General features: G+C 37.0%; 1 protein-coding gene across 1 annotated transcript in view; it reads left to right on the top strand.

The window, feature by feature from the left end:
* MYO3A (myosin IIIA) overlaps window positions 1–22,984 on the top strand; it is a 221,092-nt gene that overhangs the window by 72,675 nt on the left and 125,433 nt on the right. The window contains exons 9-13 of the mRNA XM_035029490.1: window positions 12,270–12,369; window positions 14,026–14,142; window positions 15,372–15,476; window positions 15,583–15,666; window positions 20,231–20,433. Coding sequence (XP_034885381.1) covers window positions 12,270–12,369; window positions 14,026–14,142; window positions 15,372–15,476; window positions 15,583–15,666; window positions 20,231–20,433 — 609 coding nt within the window. The remainder of the gene's footprint in view (window positions 1–12,269; window positions 12,370–14,025; window positions 14,143–15,371; window positions 15,477–15,582; window positions 15,667–20,230; window positions 20,434–22,984) is intronic.

The following is a 22,984-nucleotide window of genomic DNA, read 5'->3' as shown; positions in this document are numbered from 1 at the left end:
GATTTGGAATAGCAGGGAGAATATAGTAGGGAGATTCAGTGCAGAGATTTGAAATAAACTAAGGAAGACGCTTACGTCAGTAGAGATTTTTATCTGTTTTCATATATCACTTTTCCAACTTCATCCTTCCTTCTAGCATTGCCCCAGATTTTGTGAACAAGTGTGTATCTGTACAGTCCAGATGAAAGCACGTCTTTACAAAATCATATGTGAGAGAGGAAGAGCTCTGTGAATGAAAACGGCAATTAGAAATGTCCTGGATGCTGGGTGACTCTGACATCTGTCATTCCAGTCATGGCCAGAGTTGGCCTGCTGATCTGGCTGGCCAGGCTGGTGTGTGCACCTTTCCCCACCATCGTTTCAGAACTTCATCCTCGGCCAAAGGGGCGCAAGTGCACGTGAATAAAAACTGGTCTTCCAAGGCATACCAGTGACAGCCTCCACTCCCATTGGTACCGCCAGTTGAGACTTAGGTACTGGAATTTAAAGATGGATAAGGAAACTAAAACAAAGCCATTGATTAGATTTATGTTTGATGAAGGATTTCTGTACTACCCCCGGTGGCTCCTGAATCACCTTAGAAGATAGGGCTTGATATTTACAAGAGAATATTTTACCAAAGTAAGAGCAAATAAAGCTGTTGCATTACAATAGTACAACTGAAGAGTAAGGATAAAAATTTTAACATCAGGCAGTGATAGTGGTTTCTTCTTTCCATGTGTAGACCTGAAAGGCAAGTGAAGCTGTAAGAAGCACTCTAAGGGAATTTGTGACCTTTGACAACACAGAGAGAAAATATTTATAGTCTGAAACTATGTCTCTCCAGTATGACAGAGTAAATGAAAAATATAATCTGTTTAACAAGCTGTACTTTTCACAAAAGGACAAAAATCTTATGGAAGTATTTTGACTTTGCTTTTTCCAAGTCTTGCAGAAATAAAATATCTAATAAAGTAACAAGAATGGAAACCAGTTCTATAAAATGAAGGCAAAAGGAAAATGTTAGAAGTGTAAAATTATCTTGAAGTGTGTGTATGTGTGTGTGTGTGCACGCGCATATATACTTTGATCATTTCAATTGTTTATAACCAGAGAAAAAAAGAATAAAATTTCTTTGGCTCCACAGTCAATGAACATTTAGTAAAGCAAACTATTCATTCCTTTATCCAAGAAACATATTTTGAGAACCTACCATTTGCAAGAATCTTGTCGAGGAGTAAGGGGTAAATTAGTCAACAGATTAAAAAACAAAAAACCAAACTGAAATAAAAAACCTACTGTGGAGCTTACATATGAAAGGGAAAACAGACAAAAAATAAAATAAATCAGTAAACGATGTAGTATGTTAGATGGCGGTGTGTGCTGGAGGTAGTATAGAGAAAGGGAAGGAAGGTTGCGAGTCCTTGCAGGGTTGGGGGGAAGTGGATCTGCAGGTGGAGGAAGACTCTGGAGGCCTCTGAGGCAGGAGTGTGCCAGGTGTTGGAGGCCTGCCAGGATGGGAGCAGGGGACAGTCTTAGGAGACAAGGTCTGACACAGCGGGGTAGGGTTGGGTGGGTTTACATGGGACCTTTCTCTGGGTGACATGGGGCCATTGGAGGACACTGACCAGAGAGTGACCTATCTGGCTTACATTCTAAAAAGGTCACTCTCACTATTTGTAAAAATCCAAGTAAAAATAATGGGGGCTTGAAGATCAAGGGAGTAGGAGTGGAGGTTTTACCTCAGAAATAGACATTTGAGGTCTGATTAAATACCCTCTCTGTTGAGGAGTTAGCAGGAGAGCAGAATATTGTTCAGTTATAAGAAATGCCCCCCCACCTTTTTTGCCCAGTATCAAGTCAGCAACCCTGGGCAACATTTCTAAGCTGTGCTTACATGGTTTTCTGTAGCTTCCATGACATCCATTTTTTTTTCCCTGCCTTTCTTACTGTTCCCAACCTCCATCAACGGGCCATCCTCTCCTCAGTGGAGATGAAGAGAAATGGAGACCCAACAAATTTTGAGAAGAAAACAGTGTAATCTGGTGATGACGTGGATTTAGGAGATGAGAGAGAGGCAGATTTCTGGTGTGCGCAGCTAATCAGAAATCCTGGAGGAATTCTAGGCTTTGTGACGAAAGAGCGTGCTTTGCTTTTTGGACATTTGGAATTTGAATGCATTGAAGACGTCTGTGTTTCTCAACAATCATGCCCTTCCCAACCTAGTTTCCTCAACCTCTGGCCTCTCCCACACTAGCACTCTGCATTCTAGCTGCGGCAGATCATCACTGTCCTGGGGCACATGCCCTGCATTGCCCATTCACACGTGCTGCTCCCGCAGACTTGACCACCCACCAGTCACCACCGCACATACAAATACTCTTCCACAGGTCATCGAATCCTGCTCCTACTCAAATAGCAAGACTGAATGCTAAATCTACGGAACACCATTCCCCATTCACCAGAAGGGAGTTACTGCCTTCTTGCTATTTCTATAACATTTAATTTTTACATCGGTTTTGGCACTTGCCATATGCCTTGGGTTGTTTTAAATGTTTTTATAGCTTCCACTTGATTGAAACTCATTGAAGTAGGGTCTGGATTCCTTTTCACCTACGGTAACCCCTCAACACTTAGGACAATGCCTTACACATAGCAGGGTCTCAATAAATATAGGTTGGATTGAATTGCACAGTTAGATTTTTATTAAAATGACACTGATGTAAGAAGATTCTAAAGAAAATGCCCTTCTGGAATCAGTAGCTATCCCTTTCTATAAGTATGGTTTTTTTTAACTACCAAAAACTTTTTGCCTTACAATTCTTTTTTTTTTTTTTAAGATTTTATTTATTTATTTGAGAGAGAGAATGAGATAGAGAGCATGAGAGGGGGGAGGGTCAGAGAGAGAGGCAGACTCCCCGCTGAGCGGGGAGCCCGACGTGGGACTTGATCCCGGGACTCCAGGATCATGACCTGAACCGAAGACAGTCACTTAACCAACTGAGCCACCCAGGCACCCTTGCCTTACAATTCTACTATCAGGTACTTGGTATGTAGTTAAATCTAACAAATCATTGTATGCATTTTTAAAAAAATTTGATCCCAGAAAAATGAAAGTTGACCAGAACAATAGCAGTCATGATTAATTAGATATTCACTAATGTATAAAATTATAGAAACATTTAGATGTTCTTTTGAAAATCTAGGTGTACTTCCTCATTTTAAGAAATACCCAATATTATACTAGGAAAAATTCAAAGCTTTTATTTATACAAACTCCAAAGAATTCAGTTTGTTTCAGACAAACATGGATATCATATTAAGGTAGTGACAAAGATTGGACTAGACATCTTCCTTTGACCAGTAATCATTTATTCTTTCATTTATTCAGTCTACTTATATTTATTGTATTTATTGAGTATCTGCTATCTCCCAGTTACTGTTTAGATGCTTAGGATACATTAGTGACTAAAAGAGATATGTAAGATGTAAGATATTTTCACAATTGACAATTCTTTTAAAATTTTCATTCATGGAATGTAATTCAATTTTTCTTAATCATTCATTACAACTTTAATAGCTTGCAAAATGTTTAACTTATGGAGAAAGCTTTCATACACTAATTGTATGCACCTGAATTAACTATGAATGACTTATGTACTTTCAAAACCCATGTGAGCAAATACAGCTTTGTCCATTGAGTAGTATTTGAAGCAATAGCCAGTGCTACTTGATTTTAGCATATTCTTCTTCAAAAATGAATTGTCCAAACATATCAGTCCCAGCTCAACTTATCTTAACTTTTTTGTTTATATGTGTATTGTTAACTACTCCATCAGAATGTGTATGCTCTGTGTGATCAGGGACCTTATCTGTTTTCTTCATAGCTTTATCCCAGCTCCAAATTGCCTGAAATATATTGAATGCTGCAGAAATGTAAATATTTGTTGAATGAACGAATGCAGTAATGGATGTTGAAACATGTAATATTTAAGGCTCTACTTGGAGTATAATGTGTTGTGTGTGTGTGTGTGTGTGTGTGTTTTGGGGGGGAAAGCCTAACAAAACCAGAACAGGAATGGAGATGTCATATCAATCGCCTGGTTCATTGAGTTTTGACACAAAGTTGGACACATCACAGGCTTGCTGACCTCATTTTTCACAATTCTCAAAATGAAAGGAAATGGACTGTAATATATTTAACTGTTCTTCTCACTCTTACGCCCTTTGATCTTATGTATTGTTAACTGGGTAGCTTTTTAAATGTGAAGCTAATTTTAAAGCTGAACAAGGATATAATTGATGCAACTAGTCATGTATCAACGCCATAGAAGAGTAGAAATGTGATCACTCACTATTGCTCTTTTGTTTTTTTGTTTTGACAGCTGTAACTGGCTTTTTTTTTTTTTTTTGCCTTGTCTCCATAATGTGTAAGACCCATCCAAGTGACAACAGTGCTGACCATGCTTTCCAGAGCAGCCCATTATGATGGCCCTGTCTAACAGTAACTAATGGTGCAGATATACAGATATGGGAGAAACATGGAGAGGCAATTCCAGTGGCCACGGGGCTTCTCTAGTTCAACTGACCTGGCAGAGAGCAGCACTCAGTCGTGATCAGCGAGAGATGGGAGGAAGGTGTGCTGGAGCCCAGATGTGCTAGACACCTGCGTATCTTCTCACCGTCAGCCTAACTAAGCTTCAGCTCTGTTCTGTAAAGTCAGCCTGAAACACAGCAGTGTGAATAGGGAAGAGAAAAAAAAAAAAAAGAGAGTTTGCTTATTTCCCTGTCATCTGATAGAATGCATAATTCCTGCTGAGCTACTACCCTCAGGGTATACATAGGATTTAATAGTAAATACAGTGAAATCCTTCACAAGACCTGGGCCCAAATTCTTCTCATTTCTTGCTTGGTTTATGCTGAGTCCAGTGTCATGTATTTACAATTCATGTTTGTTGAAGGCAGAAGGGTATCTGTGGAATGAGAAGAGGATGGAGACAATTAAATATAAAGTTAGTATAAATATAAATTTAAAATATAATTAAATATAAATTAAAAGTAAATATTAAATATAAATATAAATGAGGATTGAACCCATGATCATAAAAGCAATAATAATAGTTAAAATTTATTAAACATAGCAGGTACTGAAAGAATCACTTTCCATGTGCTATGTAACTTCACCCTACAACAGCCTTATGAAATAGACTTTTATTATTCCCATCTTATGTCTGAGAAAGCACAGTAAGTTGTGTGCCCAAGGTCACATGGCTGGTAAGTGATAGAGCCACAACTGGAATAATAGTAGCTCTTATATATTAGGCATTTTCATATGCCCATTCCAAATAAGCATTTTCCATGAAATCTATTTTATTTATCCTCACAAACTCTTTTTTTTTTTTTTTAAAGATTTTATTTATTTATTTGACAGAGAGAATGAGAGAGAGAGCACATGAGAGGGGGGAGGGCCAGAGGGAGAAGCAGACTCCCTGCCGAGCAGGGAGCCTGATGCGGGACTCGATCCAGGGACTCCAGGATCATGACCTGAGCCGAAGGCAGTCGCTTAACCAACTGAGCCACCCAGGCGCCCCCCTCACAAACTCTTTTGATGTTTGCTCTGAGCATTCGGATTCTAGAGCCCATGTTCCTAATACTACTTTGGTGTCATGAATACCACAATCTAAACAAAGGCAAGGGTTCATATAGCTTCAGAAATAACTTTTGATTTTCCATATAACCATCTCAGAATTCAGTTCAGCATCTAATAATTTATTAGTCAATCCATAATCCACCCTGACTTCATACCGATTATCACTACCAGCTCAACCATGCTCTGCATCTGTCAGCCCCTCTACCCTTGAGTTGAAAAGAAATCTTAATAGAGGAATCATGTTCTAGAATAGGGCCAAGCCATCTTCACAATTACACTGATAAAGTCTTTATAAGTGATTAAAAAAAAAAAAAAAGAACGAGTTTTTCAGAGTCACAGAAAACGGCTCCTCATTTTCTCTTCATAATGAAGCAGTCACCCATCTCCTAGGTAATACACCTAATCAATACACAAAATTATCAAGCCCATTAGATTGACAAATTATAGAATTCCAGGACTGGAAGAGACAACAGAGATTATATGATTTAGCTATTTTAATACCATCAATCTAGGTAAAATTATTAGCTTTCAGTATTTTCTGGTGATAACATGTCTTTTTAGGAAATGATAGTGATGGATTTATCTTCCCAAATCAAAATAGAAAAGCCTAAAATTTGTGTTTTCAGTACAATTTTACTATCCTAATATCTCATTTTCAGTGTTCTTTTTAATGAATTTCAAAAGTTCTTGAAATATTAAACATATTAATCCTTTGTCCATCATACAACTGCAAATTTTTTTATTTTCCTTATAACTTATGTTTTTATTATACTCACATATTAAAATTGTTATCCTGCCAAATCTATCCCATAGTTTTCATTCTCTTTTCCATCTTACCATACTTACAAATTCCATTCCTACCCCATTATTATTACAGAACTCTTCTTCTGTATCTTCTCCTAGAACTTTTATGAGCATATTTTTAAATCTGTAAGTTTGTTACTCCACCTGGACTTTATTTATATGGTACAAGATTCCCAAATTTTTAACTAGCTATTCTAGCACAATTTCTTGAATTTTTTCTTTCTCTACTAATTGGAAATGCCACATTTATAATATGTTCTTAGAATGTATGACCTCAAATTAGAAGATACTTACTACTAGAATTCTAACTTTTCTTGGCTGTCCTTAGTGTGATGATGTTTAGTGATAATGTTTATTTTTAGAGTACAGTAAAATGATTTTTTTTCCCTTGGCTAGAATATGCTACTCCAGTCTGTTGTTTCCAGGCTCTCCCTCTTGATTAAAATATTTCATTGGCTTCCCAGTATGTCTGGAGTCCAGGCTCACCGGGCACCAGGGTCCCTCTCACTCTTTCAGGGGCAGGGCCCTTCCCTGGGTCCAGAGAATACAGCATGTCCTCTAGCCTGTCTCCCGTCCTCCATGTGTGCTCCTCCCTCTTTTTCCCAGCAGGTATCAGCCTGACAACCTCTCCACATTTGAGTACATACATATAAAAGCTAAATTTCATATTTTCCATTATAACTGTGAATCACAGGGAGCACCTGTGTGGCTCAGTCAGTTAAGCATCCGACTCTTGATTTTGGCTCAGGTCATGATCTCAGGATCGTGAGATCAAGCCCTGCATCTGGCTCCGCATTGAATATGGAGCCTGCTTAAGATTCTCTCTCTCCGTCTGCCCCTTCCTCTCCCACTCATGCTCTCTCTCTCTCTCTCTCTAAAAACAAAAACAAAAAGAACCTGTGAATCACAGAATTTAATTCTGTGGATATTAAAAGTGTATTATGGTAAAAGGTCCAAAAGATGGTAGGTTAGGTAGGTTTTGATGCCAGCTGACTTATTAAAAGGTTTGCCAGAAATCATGGGATATGAACTAAAAGGGAAGGACACAGGATTGGTTACACTAAGAGATATTATTCTTTGCACACTGGCTAGTTGGGTGCGACTCAATATTATGATCCAAGCCACCAATATATTTCATGCCTCTGTATCCTTGATACCAGGCATAGAACGATGAATAACACTTGGGTTCTGCCCACAAGTTTTTCCTAGTCTGGTAACAATGGTGAACATACCTAGTTAAAGGTGAAAGTTTCTCTACTAGAGGTACAGAGAGGATGATACTTGAGCCTGACTTTGCATGAAAAGTAGAATTTAGCCAGACATGGAAAGAAAATAATTTCAGGCAGAGAAAATGGAATGAGCAAAGCACTGAATCTCAAAATAGTTGGCATAGTGGGGAATGTTCTGTACAGAGATGATGGTTGATGATGCTGGAAAGGCTCTTTGAGACAAGGCCGTGAAGGGACGTGAATTCCATGCCAAGGAGTCTTTAAGTCACGCTGTAGAAAATGGGGAGCCATCTGAGGCTTTCAATCATTAAAATAACAACATCTTTTCTAAGTTTTTGGAAACTAATACCAGAAGCATCAAGGAGGATGAATTCACAAGAGTGGAAGAATGAGTGTATTAGCCAGCCAAATATTGATCTCCCAATTCTTCACCACCTGCTTCTTGTAATTCTCCAATAACAGTCTTTAGCTGCCAAATGGGCCCATAAAAACAGATGAAAAATTCAGGGTTCTTCACTTTAATTAAATGGGTAGTTGGATTTCTTTCTCTGTTTTCTCAAAAATAATATGAGTCTCTTTGGAAATAGGGGGATAAGTAAGATGATACTTATTGAATTCAGCAAATATGGAGACCAACTATGTGGAAATTCTGTGCCAGAAACTGTGTGGGATATACATTGACTCATTCATTCAACTAACATTTATTGAGAACATACTATGTTTTAAATAATCTGCTTGTTCCCCAGAAACAATGGGGAACCAAAGACACGTAATAGTCTCATGCATCTTGGAGTTTACAGTGTAGTAAGGGATTCAAATATTAACTAAATTATCCATACCAATAAGTGCATATCTATGAATTTTTGTAAATGCCATAAAAATTGAGGAACCCAAGAATTGAAAATAGGAGTAAAACTATCCTTATTAGATACAAGTCCTTTATCAGATATGTGATTTGCTAATATTTTCTTCCAGTCTGTGGCTTTCCTTTTGTTCTCTTAACAGTATCTTTCATAGAGCAGAAGTTTTTAATTTTAATGAAGTCCAACTTAGTGATTTTTTCTTTCATGGATGGTACTTTTGGTTGCATCTAAAAATTCATTTCCAAACCCAAGGTTGTCAAGATTTTCTCCTGTATTATCTTCTAGGGAGTTTTATAGTTTTGCATTTTACATTTAGGTATGTGATCCATTTTGAGTTAATTTTTGTTAAAGGGGCCCGGTTAGTGTCTAGATTTTTAAATTTTTGAATGTGATGTCCAGCTTTTCCAGCTCCATAGGTTGAAGAGATATCCCCATCCTGAGGAACTTTACAATCTAGTAAAGGGAATAAGACCCATATACAAATGATTGGTTGAAATGATGTAACTAAAGTATTTGTTCTGAATGATGTATAGAATTACGCTGAGAAGTTTTAAAGAGGTGGCATTTGAGGTGATCTGTGAAAAATGAATAAAGTTTCATCACACAGGTGGAGCTGAGGAGGAAATAACATAAATGAAGGACAAAGCTTACTGATTGCAATGTTGAGAAGAGTGTAGAAGGCGGAAATAACATAAATGAAGGACAAAGCTTACTGATTGCAATGTTGAGAAGAGTGTAGAAGGCAAAGGTGGCAGTAGGGAAACCTCCTGGGTGGGAGGCCATAGTGGTAGTGGGATGCAATATGGCGCAGGTGATGGCGATGAGAAATGGTTGGTTCTAGATAGAATTTGGCAATGGAGCTGATGGAATTTGTATATGGATTGCATGAGGGATATGAGAAAAAAAGAAGAGCTAAGAATCACCTGAACAATCAAAAGAGGGGAGTCACCGCCTACTGGGATGAGAATCATGGGGCAGGAGCAGGTTTCGGGCTGTGTATTCAGGAGCATGGTTTGGGATATGTTAAGTCTGCCAGTTAGACTTCCAAGTGAAGTGTTGAGAGAGCAGTTGGATGCTTAAGCCTGGAGATCAGCAGAGTTGTCAGTGTGTGGGTGGTATTTAAAGCTATGAAATCAGGAAGTGAATGTAGATAGAGAAGACAAAAACTGCAAGGATTAAAGCTCAGGAGATCACAAATGTGACAGAAAGATGAGGAAGAACCAGAAAAAGATTCTCAGATGGAGATGCCAGTGAGGCAAGGATGAGAATCAAGAGAAGTGTACACCAAAACAAGTGTATTTAAGAAGGAGTTTGTCAGTGCTGCCCGTATGTTAAGCAAAATGAGGTCTTAGACTTGCCCATTGGACTTAACCGTGTGAAGCCATTAATATTCTTAACAAAAGCTGTTTCTGTGGGTGAGAAATGGCAGTCTGACTGAAACGAATTTTCTTAATGGATGGAAAGAAATTAAGTATAGATAATTCTTATGAGGATTTTTTGCTACAAAGCAAGGAAATAGAAAAGTAGATGGAAAAAAACTGGAAGTCAAGGAAGCCTGTTGTGCTTGTTTCTTTTGAGACTTTTGAGACAAGTATTATGATAGCTGAGAGGAAAAACTGAGTGATGTTAGGAGTGAGAGAGGAACCAGCGGTGTCCTTGAATGAGTGAGACAAGATAGAATCCAGTGAACCAGAGAAAGGGCCGGCTGAGGATAGAGGGGTGGGGACAGTTTATCAGTAGTGACTTAATTCTTTTTTTTTTCTTAAGAGAGAGAGAACATGAGCAGGGGGGAGGGGTAGAGAGAGAGGGAGAAGCAGGCTCCCCACTGAGCAGGGAGCCCGATGTGGAACTTGATCCCAGGACCCCGGGATCACGACCTGAGCCAAAGGCAGATACTTAACCGATTGAGCCACCCAGGCGTCCCAATAGTGACTTAATTCTAAAACAACCGGTGTTGGCAGGGATGTGGAGAAAAAGGAACCCTCATGTCCTGGTGGTGGGAATGCAAACTGGTGCAGCCACTGTGGAAAACAGTATGGAGTTTCCCCCCAAAATTAAACATAGAACTATCGTATAATCCAGTAATCACACTACTGGGTATTTACCCAAAGAATACAAAAATACACATTCAAAGGGATACATGCACCCCTATGTTTACTGTAGCATTATTTACAACAGCCAAACTCTGGAAGCAGCCCAAGTGTCCATCAATAGATGAATGGATAAAGAAGATGTGCTATTATTCAGCCATAAAAAAGAATGAAGTCTTGCCATTGAGAACATGGATGGAGCTAGAGAGTATAATACTAAGTGAATGAAGTAAGCCAGTCAGGGAAAGACAAATAACATGTGATTTCACTCATATGTGGAATTTAGGAAACAAAACAAACGAACAAAGGAAAAAAAGAGAGAGAACAAACTGGTGGTTGCCAGAGGGGAAGTGGCTGGGGGGATGGCTGAAATAGGTGAAGGAGATAAAGAGTACACTTATCTCGATGAACACTGAGTAATATATGGAATTGTTGAGTCACTATATTATACATCTGAAATGAATATAACAGTATATGTTAACTACACTAGAATTAAAAATTTTTAAAAATAGTGACTTAATTCACTAAGCAGTGAGAAACCATTAAAGTTTACTGAGTAAGTGGTATGGTTCTTATTGTTCCTTATAGTCTACTTATTCCTTTTACTAATGGACAAATTGAAATGATTAAAAGTACAGTTAACCCTTGAGTAACACAGGTTTGAGCTGCATGGGATCACTTGTATGCAGATAATTTTTTCAGTAAATACAGTATAACACTATAATTGTATTTCCTCTTAATGATTTTAATAGCATTTCCTTTTCCTAGCTTACTTTATTGTAAGAATACAGAATATAATATATATAACATAGAAAATATGTGTTAATCAATTGTTAATGTTATTGGTAGGGCTTCTGGTCAACAAAAGACTATTAGTAGTCAAGTTTTAAGGAGTCAAAAGTTATACCTGGATTTTTGACTGCATGAGGGGTTGGCATCTCTAACCCCATGTTGTTTCAAAAGTCTACTGTATCTCCAAATATAAACAGTGAAGATACAGTTTTGTTCAAAATATTGAGTAGATGATAATTTCATGTCCAGAAAAGTTGAAATACACCCTGGTGTTTATCTCAGCAACTTCTCCAGCCTTCATGTCAAATCAAGGTCCTCTGGCTGTTATCAGAAGTTGCTGAAATGTTTTACTTTGAAAATAAACTTCCTAATGCCTGAAACCAATTTCCTACATCCATTTAACCATCTGAAAATCAACAGTGGAGTTTATTTTGCATTCCTCTTAAATTTTGCTGAATAATAATTTTTAATGTTACCATTAAACACCAATGGCCTGACACTATCTCAAACAAAACTGGAAATCTAACGAATTCCAATCTCTCTGACTCACCACTTTGTAACAGATTAAATCACAATTTAGAGGAAGCTTTAAAGCAAATTATATATAGGAGAGTTCTTGATAGAAATAATGAACTCTTTCCATCATCTGTGAAGCAAGTTTGACATGTTGTAATTTTCCTATAGAGAGGAGAAAACAGACCAAATATATTAGGCTATTTTCTGGGAAATGGTTAGCATGAATTTAGGAAAATCAGCTTCATAGAAGTTTTGTAGTCTCATATGTATCTAAAACTTACCTCTACTGTGATCAGTAATAAGTTCTCAAGTCAGAAGGGGTTTCTCTCTTTGTATTGCTCTATAGACATGAACGTATTCACACCAAGAAAAGTAACTTCAGTAGATCACTAATGTCCAGTCTGAAGGATGTAGATGATTTAGCAACCCTAGAAGTTTTGGATGAGGTAAGAGACTCAGTTTAATTAAACCTAAACACTCTATATTTTGTTTAATTTATAGAAGTGATATGCACAAGTGGCTGTGTGAATATCTGTAAGCTTTCCTTGTATCTTAGCTTCCTGATTCTCTCTCCTATCTTCACTTTGAATATGTGTAACTCATATTTCCAGATCTCTTCAGCCTGTGTCCTTTTTTGCCTTTCTTTCTTTCTTTCTTTTTCTTTTTCTTTCTTTCTTTCTTTTGATAGTCAAATTACAAAGGCGTGGGTTTCCAGTAGCTTGAGTTGCTTATAAGTTACAGACCCATCTTCCCCTGAATTCATTCTGGGAGCCTCAGAGGGATGATGTACTGAGGTCAGAAAATGGTCCGCCTCCTACAACCTCCACATGGCATCCTCCCTCTATTTTCTCTTCTGCTCCACTCTCAGTGGTTGTACCCAGAGGCCTCTAGGAAACTCCAAGGAGCCTGTCTCTCTTACCATGGTCATTGTCCCCCTCATGGGATCCCAGAGTCCCAGCTCTCAGAGGGCTAGCCCTTTAGGGCACTGAATTCTGCTTGAAACTCCTTATCCCAGTGACCTCAGAACTATTTCAAGCATCTCTTGCGAAGGTACAAATGCAAGCCAGTAAATTATAGTTTCAGCCTCCCTTCTCCCTCATCTCCCTCTATTCTGGATAATCAGATCATTAGAGAAATAAATAGCTCCTTTTCAGTAAAAGGTTAGGATCTCTATCCTGATCAATGGGGTTTTTTAAGTACATGTAATACATGCCTGAGATTTGCTTAGAAAGTCAACAAATCAGGAGACATTTTCTGAACAGAAGTAGTCATTTGGTAAATTTAGGGTTGCTTAAACAACTCAAGTCTTCCTCAAAATAATCTTTCTTGAGAACATCAAACATCTTGTAATCAAGTAGTATTTGCAAGTCAGAAATTGCCAGCACCTTTATGAATCTTTTCATACCAAATTCTCCAATGATGTGAATTTCTAGGCTTGTGAATTTATAAAGAAGACTTTGCTCATCATATTGCTGACCTATATATTAAACACTGGGCTTGTTTTTTTCTGTTGTCTGTGCTTTCATTTTTGTCTCGTTTTTGAGCTATGATCTTCTGCTCTCCTCTTGTGTCATACTGTCAATGATGATTTCTGACACTATTAAAATTGATTTCATGTACTCATGATTTATCAACTATGAAAGCTACTTTTCTGAACTTTTTACTGTGCCTCATAAAAACAGTGTCTCAGCAAAGGGCTAGGACATTCTACAGAACCACTAAATAACCTTGATTTGCAATAAAGTCATGTTCACTGTATCTTCCCTTCTCTTTTCTATTGATCTTTCTCTTTTTATTTCATCTTCTGCATTTACTTATTTTCTGGAAGGTTCTCTACATATAATATCCCTGTAATATTTCATACAGCCTTTGGAAAACACATAGGACAGTGCCATCTCTCTATGGCTTTCAAAACAAAAGAAAATACTTGCCAGGTGGAAAGATATTTGCTGACCCAGTGTTATACTCCTTACTACCAGGGTGTCTATTCCTTTCTGATCTTCAGTCCAAATTCCAGATGTTTCATTTATATTGTTTACATTTTAAGTTGTAACTGACCTTAAATGACTTTAAGAAAAAAAATTATTTTTGTTTTATTATAGAATACAGTCTCACAGCAACTTGAGAAGTGTTATTCCAGAGATCAGATTTATATCTATGTGGGAGATATACTCATTGCTCTTAACCCTTATCAGAGTCTGGATCTTTATTCCACAGAGGTATGTGGTGTGGCTTGCATTCTTTTACTTTGTAATAATAATTATACTACTCAGGTTTTTAAATTAATTTAGATGATGCCAAAGATAGTTTTATGCAACGCCTTGAAGAAACAAATAATTACTGTTAAAACATAGAGATAGGGAAAATAGGAGGTGAATCAATCTGAATGTGGTTCCTGGTCTTCCTTTTTCCAAAAGTATATGGCAGAAAGGTAATTACTTCCAGTCATTAGTAACTGGTCTATACTATGTATCATATTAATAAACAGAGGCCTACAAAATTGCAGGTGTATTATCTACCTCTGAACCAATTGGAGAGTCAAGAGTCTAATTACGTTGTCTCACAGGTAATATATACTTAGTGGCTATGAAACTTGTCATTATGAATTTAAAAATTCCTTTTGACATATTGGTTTTTAGTATCAGACAGTGTGTGTTTTATGAATATGAGTATATAATTATCCATTATTCAAGCCGTAATGGCTTAAATATAGAACAGTATTCGGAATTAAGCTAAGCTGTCTTTCATTTTTAATTGGACCTATTCTCTTTTAGCTATTTGTGTATTCTAGAAAATCAGTTAATACTGTGAATAATAGTTTTTTTTTATGTGAGAAATAAATAATTCTGTCATCCTCTACCACTTAAAATTTACAAGAATAATGGTAAATTTATGAACCTTGAGCTTAAGTTCCAGAAGTCTGGGCTTTCACCAAATTCTGCTATCAGTTAACTTGGTGATTTGGACAAATAAATGACAGGCTGTATGTCAAATGATGTCAAAGGAAAAAAGTGGTGATCGTATGTCAGATGTTATTATATCCAGGGAAGAGTCAACAAAATGATACCCGATAAACCCAATTGTCTTATTTATAGTATCTTTTTATTTAAAGAAATAATAGTATTTTGAAACATTAAGTTCTGCTTTGGAAGTGGTATGCACTTCCAGGAGTCTTCTTTTAAATACTGCTACCAGAGTGATATTATATTCTATTATGTTACACCATATTTCTGAGCTCTTTTATGTCAGGCTTTTATTTTATATAATTGTGCATACCTGTAAGTGTGTGTAGTATGCGTGTGTAATGTGTGTGATGTTTTGGTGGTATGAAAATGTATTCTGATTTATGTTTTGTTTTAAAAATTGGGAGTTCTGCCTGTAAATAATCTAGGATTTAAACAAAAACAAAAAGAAAAGCCCCACAAAATGTGTTCTTTTTAACCTGTAGCATTCCAAACTATATATTGGAGCAAAGAGAACTGCCAATCCTCCTCACATTTTTGCAGTGGCTGACTTAGGATACCAGTCAATGGTAACATATAATTCAGATCAGGTAAGGAGAGTCTCACATCCTTAGAAATTCCCCTTTTAGCTTCTTGTGTATGAGCTACATCTTGTGAGGATGAGTCTTCTCATGGTTTCCTTCTCTCACTGTGCAGTGCATTGTTATTTCTGGAGAAAGTGGTGCTGGAAAGACAGAAAGTGCTCACCTTTTGGTTCAGCAGCTGACGGTGCTTGGAAAGGTACAATCTTTTCTCTATCCTAACAGAAATATTTATTGTATTTCAGAACCTAATGTAGCTGATTAGATTAATGTTCACTAATTCCCACATTAAATAATGTACAGAAATTATAAAACACACTTGCTATCCTCTGTGAGTTTAAAATATAACAAGCAGTAGAAAAAGTGTATGCTCTGTTTTGAGGATATTCTAACTTTTGTCACCCTTAGTAGGAAAGGCTTTATAAATGTGATTTTCTCCCTTTTAAGCCTCAGCACATTTACTGAATACTCTTTTTACTTGTCTCCTTTTGTTGCTTGCAGGTTAAAGTGAAGTTAATATACAAAAATCAATTGTATTTATATATGTTATATACATTATAAATGCATATATATTATACATAATATAAAAGTTAATTTGTATTTTATATATATCAGCAATGATCAATTAATTGAAAATTGAAATTTAAAAGTCTCATTTACAATAGCATCAAAAAATTATTTAAATCTAAGTCTCATAAAACATGTACGAGGGCACCTGGGTGGCTCAGATGGTTAAGCGTCTGCCTTCGGCTCAGGTCATGATCCCAGGGTCCTGGGATCGAGTCCCACATCGGGCTCCCTGCTCCTTGGGAGCCTGCTTCTCCCTCTGCCTCTCTCTCTCTGTCTCTCATGAATAAATAAGTAAAATCTTTAAAAAAAAAATGTACGAAATTTGTATGCTGAGAAGTAGAAAAAACTGATAGAAGAAATCATAGAATACCTGAATAAATGGAGAGATACACCATGTTCATGGATTAAAAGACTCTATTATTACACCAATTCTTCCCAAAGTGATCTGTAGATTCAGTGCTATTACAATAAAAATCCCAGCAGGATTTTTTTTTGTAAAAATTAATAAGCTGAATCAAAAATTTATATGGAAAGGCAAAGGAGTTGTAATAATCAATTTTGAAAAAGAACAAAGTTGGAGGATTAATACTACCGGAGTTTCAGACTTACTGTAGAGTTGCAATAGTTATATTCAACATTAAAAGCATAATCCACAAAGGAAAAAATTAGATTTCACAAAATTAAGACCTTCTGTTCTCTGAATGACATTGATAAGAAGATGAAACCACAAGCTGTATCCTCAAAGAAACTATTTGCAAGTCACATATCTAATAAAAGATCTCCATCCTTAATGCATATATTGTAAAAAGAAACTCTTAAAACTCAATAATAAGAGATCAAATAACAAGAAAATGAACAAAAGAGTATATCAACTATATTTAAATAATAAAAATTTATTAAAAAAATGAACAGAAGATTTGAATAGTACTTTACCAAAGACAATATGTAGATGGCAAATAAATGAAAAGATGTTCAACATCAGTTGTCATTAGGGAAATGCAAATTAAAATGAGACACCATTATACACCTATTAAAATGGTTAAATTTTTTTTTAAGTCTAACAATACCAACTGCTGAGAAGGATGTGGAATAGCTGGAACTCTCATATATTGCTGGTGAAATGCAAAATAATGCAGTCACTTTGAAAAACAGTTTGGAAGTTTTTTATAAAGTTAAACTACACTTACCATACAGCCTAGCAATCCTACTCCTCGGTATTTATCCAAATAAAACAAAAACTCATGTTTATACAAAAACGACAAACAAATAACTATTGTGGCTTTATTTGTAATCTCCAGAATGGATAAACAAACTGGTACATATAATCAGTGTAATATTGCTCAGTAACAAAAAGGAACAAAGACTGACACAAGGAATGAATCTCATTAGATGAGATTTGGATGCTCAAATGCATTGTGCTAAGTCAAAGAAGTCAGATTCAGAAGACTACATACTATATGATTCAATTTATATGTCATTCCTGCAAATTTAAAATTATAAAGACAGAAACAGATCAATGATTTTCACAGGCTGGGGATGAAGGGACAGGTTGACTACAAAGAGTAATGATATAGTTTGGGGGAGTGAGGGAACTGTCCTTTGTCTGGATTGTAGTGGGGTTTATATGATTGTTTATAAAAACTTTTAGGGGTGTCTGGGTGCCTCAGTCAGTTAAGTGTCTGTCTTTGGCTCAGGTCATGATCCCAGGGTCCTGGAATCAAGCCCCACATTGGGCTCCCTGCTCAGTGGGGAGCCTGCTTCTTCCTCTCCCTCTCCCTCTACCTGTGTTCTCACTTGCTCTCTCTGTCTCTCTCTGTCTCTCTCTCTCTCAAATAAATAAAATCTTTTAAAAAAATTATCTATAAAAAAACTTTTATTTTTTAAATTTTATTTTATTATGTTATATTAGTCACCATACAATACATCATTAGTTTTGTTTTTTTTGTTATGTTATGTTAATCACCATACAGTACATCATTAGTTTTTGATGTAGTGTTCCATGATTCATTGCTTGCGTATAACACCCAGTGCTCCATTCAATATGTGCCCTCCTTAATACTTTTAGAACTGTACTCTATAAAGGATAAATCTTACTATATGTAAAATATACCTTAATTTTTGAAAAAAGGAAGTTGATGATAGATATTTGGTTTGATTTTCCAGGTAGGGTCCTTGAAGTAAGTCAAGAATTATATGTTCGTATTAGAATGACTAAAAAAAAAAAACCCAAAAAACCCAAAATACCCCTTGTGCAAAACTTATCCCTGTGAGTATTTTTATTATGATCCACATAGTTATAGAGCATTATGTTAAAATTTTTGCCATTATTGTGATTTTAGGAATCTTGTTTTTTAAAGTACTGTGAGTGCAAGGACAGACCTAATCTCTCTATAAAAGTGTGAGGCCTCCTCATCCTATCAGAACAACTGCTTAATGGAGTCTAATTCATTTTCAGAATGAGTTGAAAGATTTCTGTGTTTATATTAAAAATCAATGAACTAGTTTTAATATTTTCAATCACGTGTCTGAGTATGGAATAGAAACATAACTCTGCTCAGTGGGTTAATTTGCCCTCCACTAACCGGACCTATGACCCCTCGGGACTAGAAGAGCTAGTAGAGCCCAGGAAGCTAGTGCTCAGGGCTGTCATCTCAGTCCCTTTCCCATCCCACGGCCCAACCACTCCCCCTCTCCTTACTTCTAGGATAAGCATCACAGTGAAAAAAAGGTATCATTTTGGAGGGAGAAGGGTGGTGAGGCACAGCATACTGTCCTGCTGTGAAGAGTTGAACGCCTGAATTAATTTATGCGAGGGCCGTCCACGAGGGCCTTGCTATTCCTTCTTGGTTTGTGATTTGACAGAGGGTCTCATCAACGATGGATTAACTTATGTGTGAATTTTGTTTTGCTTATGCCAGCAAACTTGCTTATCTAATGACTTTATCTTATCCTAGATCTAAAAATGTGACTTAATATTAATTGGGGAGATATATATATATCCCTGAACCCTACCCTTATTAGATCTTATTATATTTTTTTACTTATCTTCTTGATAAAGATTTACCAGACACAAAAATGGGATGTTTGGTGGATTGAATTTACCTTTGTAATATGCCGTCCTCAAAATCTTACTTGGTAAGGCACTGCTGTTTAATACAGGCGGATAAAGATGCTTTCTCACCTTTCTCCTGAGTGCAAGACCAGCCCCAAACATTTTAAAGAGCCAAGTTTGTCCCAGTGCTCATTACTGTCTCTCTCAATGCTTATTGCCTCTTTTAGAAGATACTAAAAGGCTTTATATGCCCTCAAACCCTCACTGTGAATGCCCCCTCCAGCCCATCTACGTACTAATGTAGTCTCTGTTCCAGAAATACCAACAGCTCCTCTCCCTTACTTATATAATTTATATACCTTCAACATAGCTAATCTCAACAAGGTATTACCCTAAACACAATCTACTCTAATTGCTACCAAGATATGAATGACTGATACCTCCTTAACCGTCATAGAGTGGGGAATGCTTTCTAAAAGAGGTTGATTTTTAACCAACTAAATTTCTACTTGGTGGAATTTCCTGTAAGGTGGTAAATAAGTAAAAAATAATAATTATAGCAATGCTTGTTTGAGGGAAGGAATATAGGAGATGGGGTAGGAGAAAATAGAGGGACAGCCAAGCAGGCCTGCTGACCTGGACTGGGGTTCTACCCCTTCCATCCACACTTTTGAGCTGTTCAGTTTTCACGGTAATTCCATGTGCCCTGCTTCTGAATTCACAAGTTAGCTTTACTCCCTGATTTTCAGCTTTAGCAGCTTCCATGGAAGCAACAGAAGTGGTTCTGGCTTTGGGGAACATTCGGATGGGGCCCCAGGGAGGGAGAGGAAGAATAACAAAATGAGAGGTGTATCCCACTATGCATAGACTGCTTATGAATTGCGTTTATAAATCAGGCACTAGACAGAACAATATGTCAATAGAAAAAGTATAGAATATCTCTTTGCTCCTTGAAGAAAGCAAGTGAGAACACACATACGGGAAGGGAAAAATAGACCAGATATTATAATATCTGACGGTATGCCAAGAGTATGATCTCAATGCCTTTATGTCTACATATAGTGCTTATCAAAGAAGAGGCATTTTATTATATGCAAAATTAATTTTTTACATTAAAAAAAATCTTGACATTTTTCTCTAGGCTAGTAATAGAACCCTGGAAGAGAAAATTTTACAAGTGAACAATTTGGTGGAAGCCTTCGGCAATGCCTCCACTATTATAAATGACAATTCCAGCCGATTTGGAAAATACTTAGAAATGAAATTTACCTCTTCTGGAGCTGTCGTGGGAGTACAGATTTCTGAATACCTTCTGGAGAAATCGCGAGTTATCCACCAAGCTCTGTAAGTCGGTGTCAAATATATTTTTTTCTGGGAAACAAGCAAAGACAATGTTTTTGTTTTAATAATAGTAAAATGTCTACTTATTCAAAAAATTCAACAAAATGTTATTGATCATCCAATACGTGCAAGGCACTTATTGTTAGAATCGAAGAGATCCCTCAGCACTGTCTTATTCTCACATGTTACATCTAGTAGAGGAGTTAATAAATCACCTGAAATTTATGCCAGGTATAAAACCTATGCCCATCATAGATACTAACAAGATAAATTGTAGTGATTTCTGAAGTAGGAGAGAATATATTTCTTTATACAAAACTAATGTGAAATTTAATTAGAAATAAGTCTTTTTTTTCTTTTAAATGCTAATATATATAAATAGATCTTTGTATTAATTCTATCCTTCCTAAGGTTATATACAAGAGACCAAATAAAAGATTCAGGTATGGGCTTAATTGTATTGCCCCTTTAATTTCCAGTTGATTTAAGCCACCAATACAATGTTTTGGTGTTAGGTTGATTGAGTTCCTTTTGGCTATTTGTAGCTGAATGATAAAATCTCTCTCCTGTCCTAATGATTCCAAAATATCTTTGTTATTCTTATGTGGAAACTATAGTCAAAACATTGGATTTGTACCTTGGTTGTTATATTATTTTTAAAAAGTGTGGTGAGTTAGGGGCAACTGGGTGGCTCAGTCCTTGAGCGTATGACTCTTGATTTTGGCTCAGGTTGTGATCCCAGCATCATGGGAACAAGCCCCATGTTGGGCTCCACACTCAGCCTGGAGTCTGCTTGTCCCTCTCCCTCCTGCTCTGCCCCTCTTAACGCAGGTGCACGTGTGTGCTCTCTCTCTCTCTCTCTCAAATAAATAAATAAATCTTAAAAAAAATTGTGGCAAGTATTAGAGTCTTTCATTTTTCTTATGTAGGTTTTACACCAAGCATATCTACATTATTATAGTAATATGTCTTTTGTTAAATTCATGTCTTATTAAAGACATGACTTAAAACACAAGTCTTATTATATATTAGTACATTATTATTTAATATAAATGCCTTCAAATTTGCTACTATTCAATTTATGAATAAATTGTGACTCTAAGTTGCCTGGAGTCCACCTCCTGAACTCAGCTTTCACTGTGGAAAATTATTCTTTGATCCTCAATTCAAAATACATAGGGAATGATTATAAGATGAATATTTTGAATTGTGGCTTCACCACATACATGTTAGTTCACTTTGGGTAAGATATTTAAACCCTAAAAACCCTTCTAGGATCTTGGTTCTGCAATTTACTGTGTGTGTGTGATTTGAAATACTTAACCTCTCTGTACCTCAGTTTTTCATCTTTAAAATAAAAATAACAGGAGTACCTACCTATCACTTAAGATGATACCTGTGAAGTATTTAGCATGGTGAATAACATAGAGTGAGAACCCCATAAGTTTAAGCCATTATTAGCAGTAATAGTGTGGATAGTTGGATGAAGCTTAGAAATGACACCTAGCGGGCGCCTGGGTGGCTCAGTTGGTTAAGCGACTGCCTTCGGCTCAGGTCATGATCCTGGAGTCCCTGGATCGAGTCCCACATCGGACTCCCTGCTCGGCGGGGAGCCTGCTTCTCCCTCTGACCCTCCCCCCTCTCATGTGCTCTCTGTCTCTCTCATTCTCTCTGTCTCAAATAAATAAATAAAATCTTCAAAAAAAAAAAAAAAGAAATGACACCTAGCACAGTACATGGGACATTGAAGATGCTCAGTAGATGGCAGCCACTATTAGCGATGTGTGCTGGTTCCCCAGAACTTACTGGATCTGCGTGTCAGGGCCTCTGCCACCTACAGGAACCTTGGGGTCTCACGCACATATGGAGACTGAACTGGTTCTCAAAATAATCTGTCCTATTCTCATAACTGTGTAAGACTCTTCTTGAGGCCTCTGGGGAAGAACAACCTAATAGGCTGAATTACTGAGATTCAGATGGGACCACCATGATGCACAATGTCAGGGGGCACCATTCACAGGGGGTTCTCTGGAGCTCTGTGCTGGAGCACCAGTCACAAATTCCTTGTGAACAGTAACCTCTGGAGCTCCCCAGTGAGGCCCTGGGTTTGTAACCGTAGAAATAATCTTGTTAATACTAACTGGTATATTGTAGGATCTATTTCGGGAAATAGGACAATTAGGATTATACTTTAGACATACTATGAATTAATTAAGCTTTTTTCCAACTATCCTGAAGAACTGTTGTAGTTTTATTTGAGATAGAGAGAATGAGAGACAGAGAGCATGAGAGGGAGGAGAGTCAGAGGGAGAAGCAGACTTCCTGCCGAGCAGGGAGCCCGATGCGGGACTCGATCCAGGGACTCCAGGATCATGACCTGAGCCGAAGGCAGTCGCTTAACCAACTGAGCCACCCAGGTGCCCCAAACTGTTGTAGTTTTATAGTGTTGTTTATTGGGTACCCCAATAAACACTTTAAGTTCCAAATTTACAATTAGGTTGAAATCCAATTCGGTTTGTAATTGGAGCATGGCTGCCTTATAATTTTTCCATTT

Source organism: Mirounga leonina, unplaced genomic scaffold (assembly GCF_011800145.1).
Source record: "Mirounga leonina isolate KUSES-001 unplaced genomic scaffold, KU_Mleo_1.0 Mir_242, whole genome shotgun sequence".
In the NCBI taxonomy this organism is placed as follows: Eukaryota; Metazoa; Chordata; class Mammalia; order Carnivora; family Phocidae; genus Mirounga; species Mirounga leonina.
Note: the sequence above shows the minus strand (reverse complement) of the source record. Positions and strands in the feature narration are given on the sequence as shown.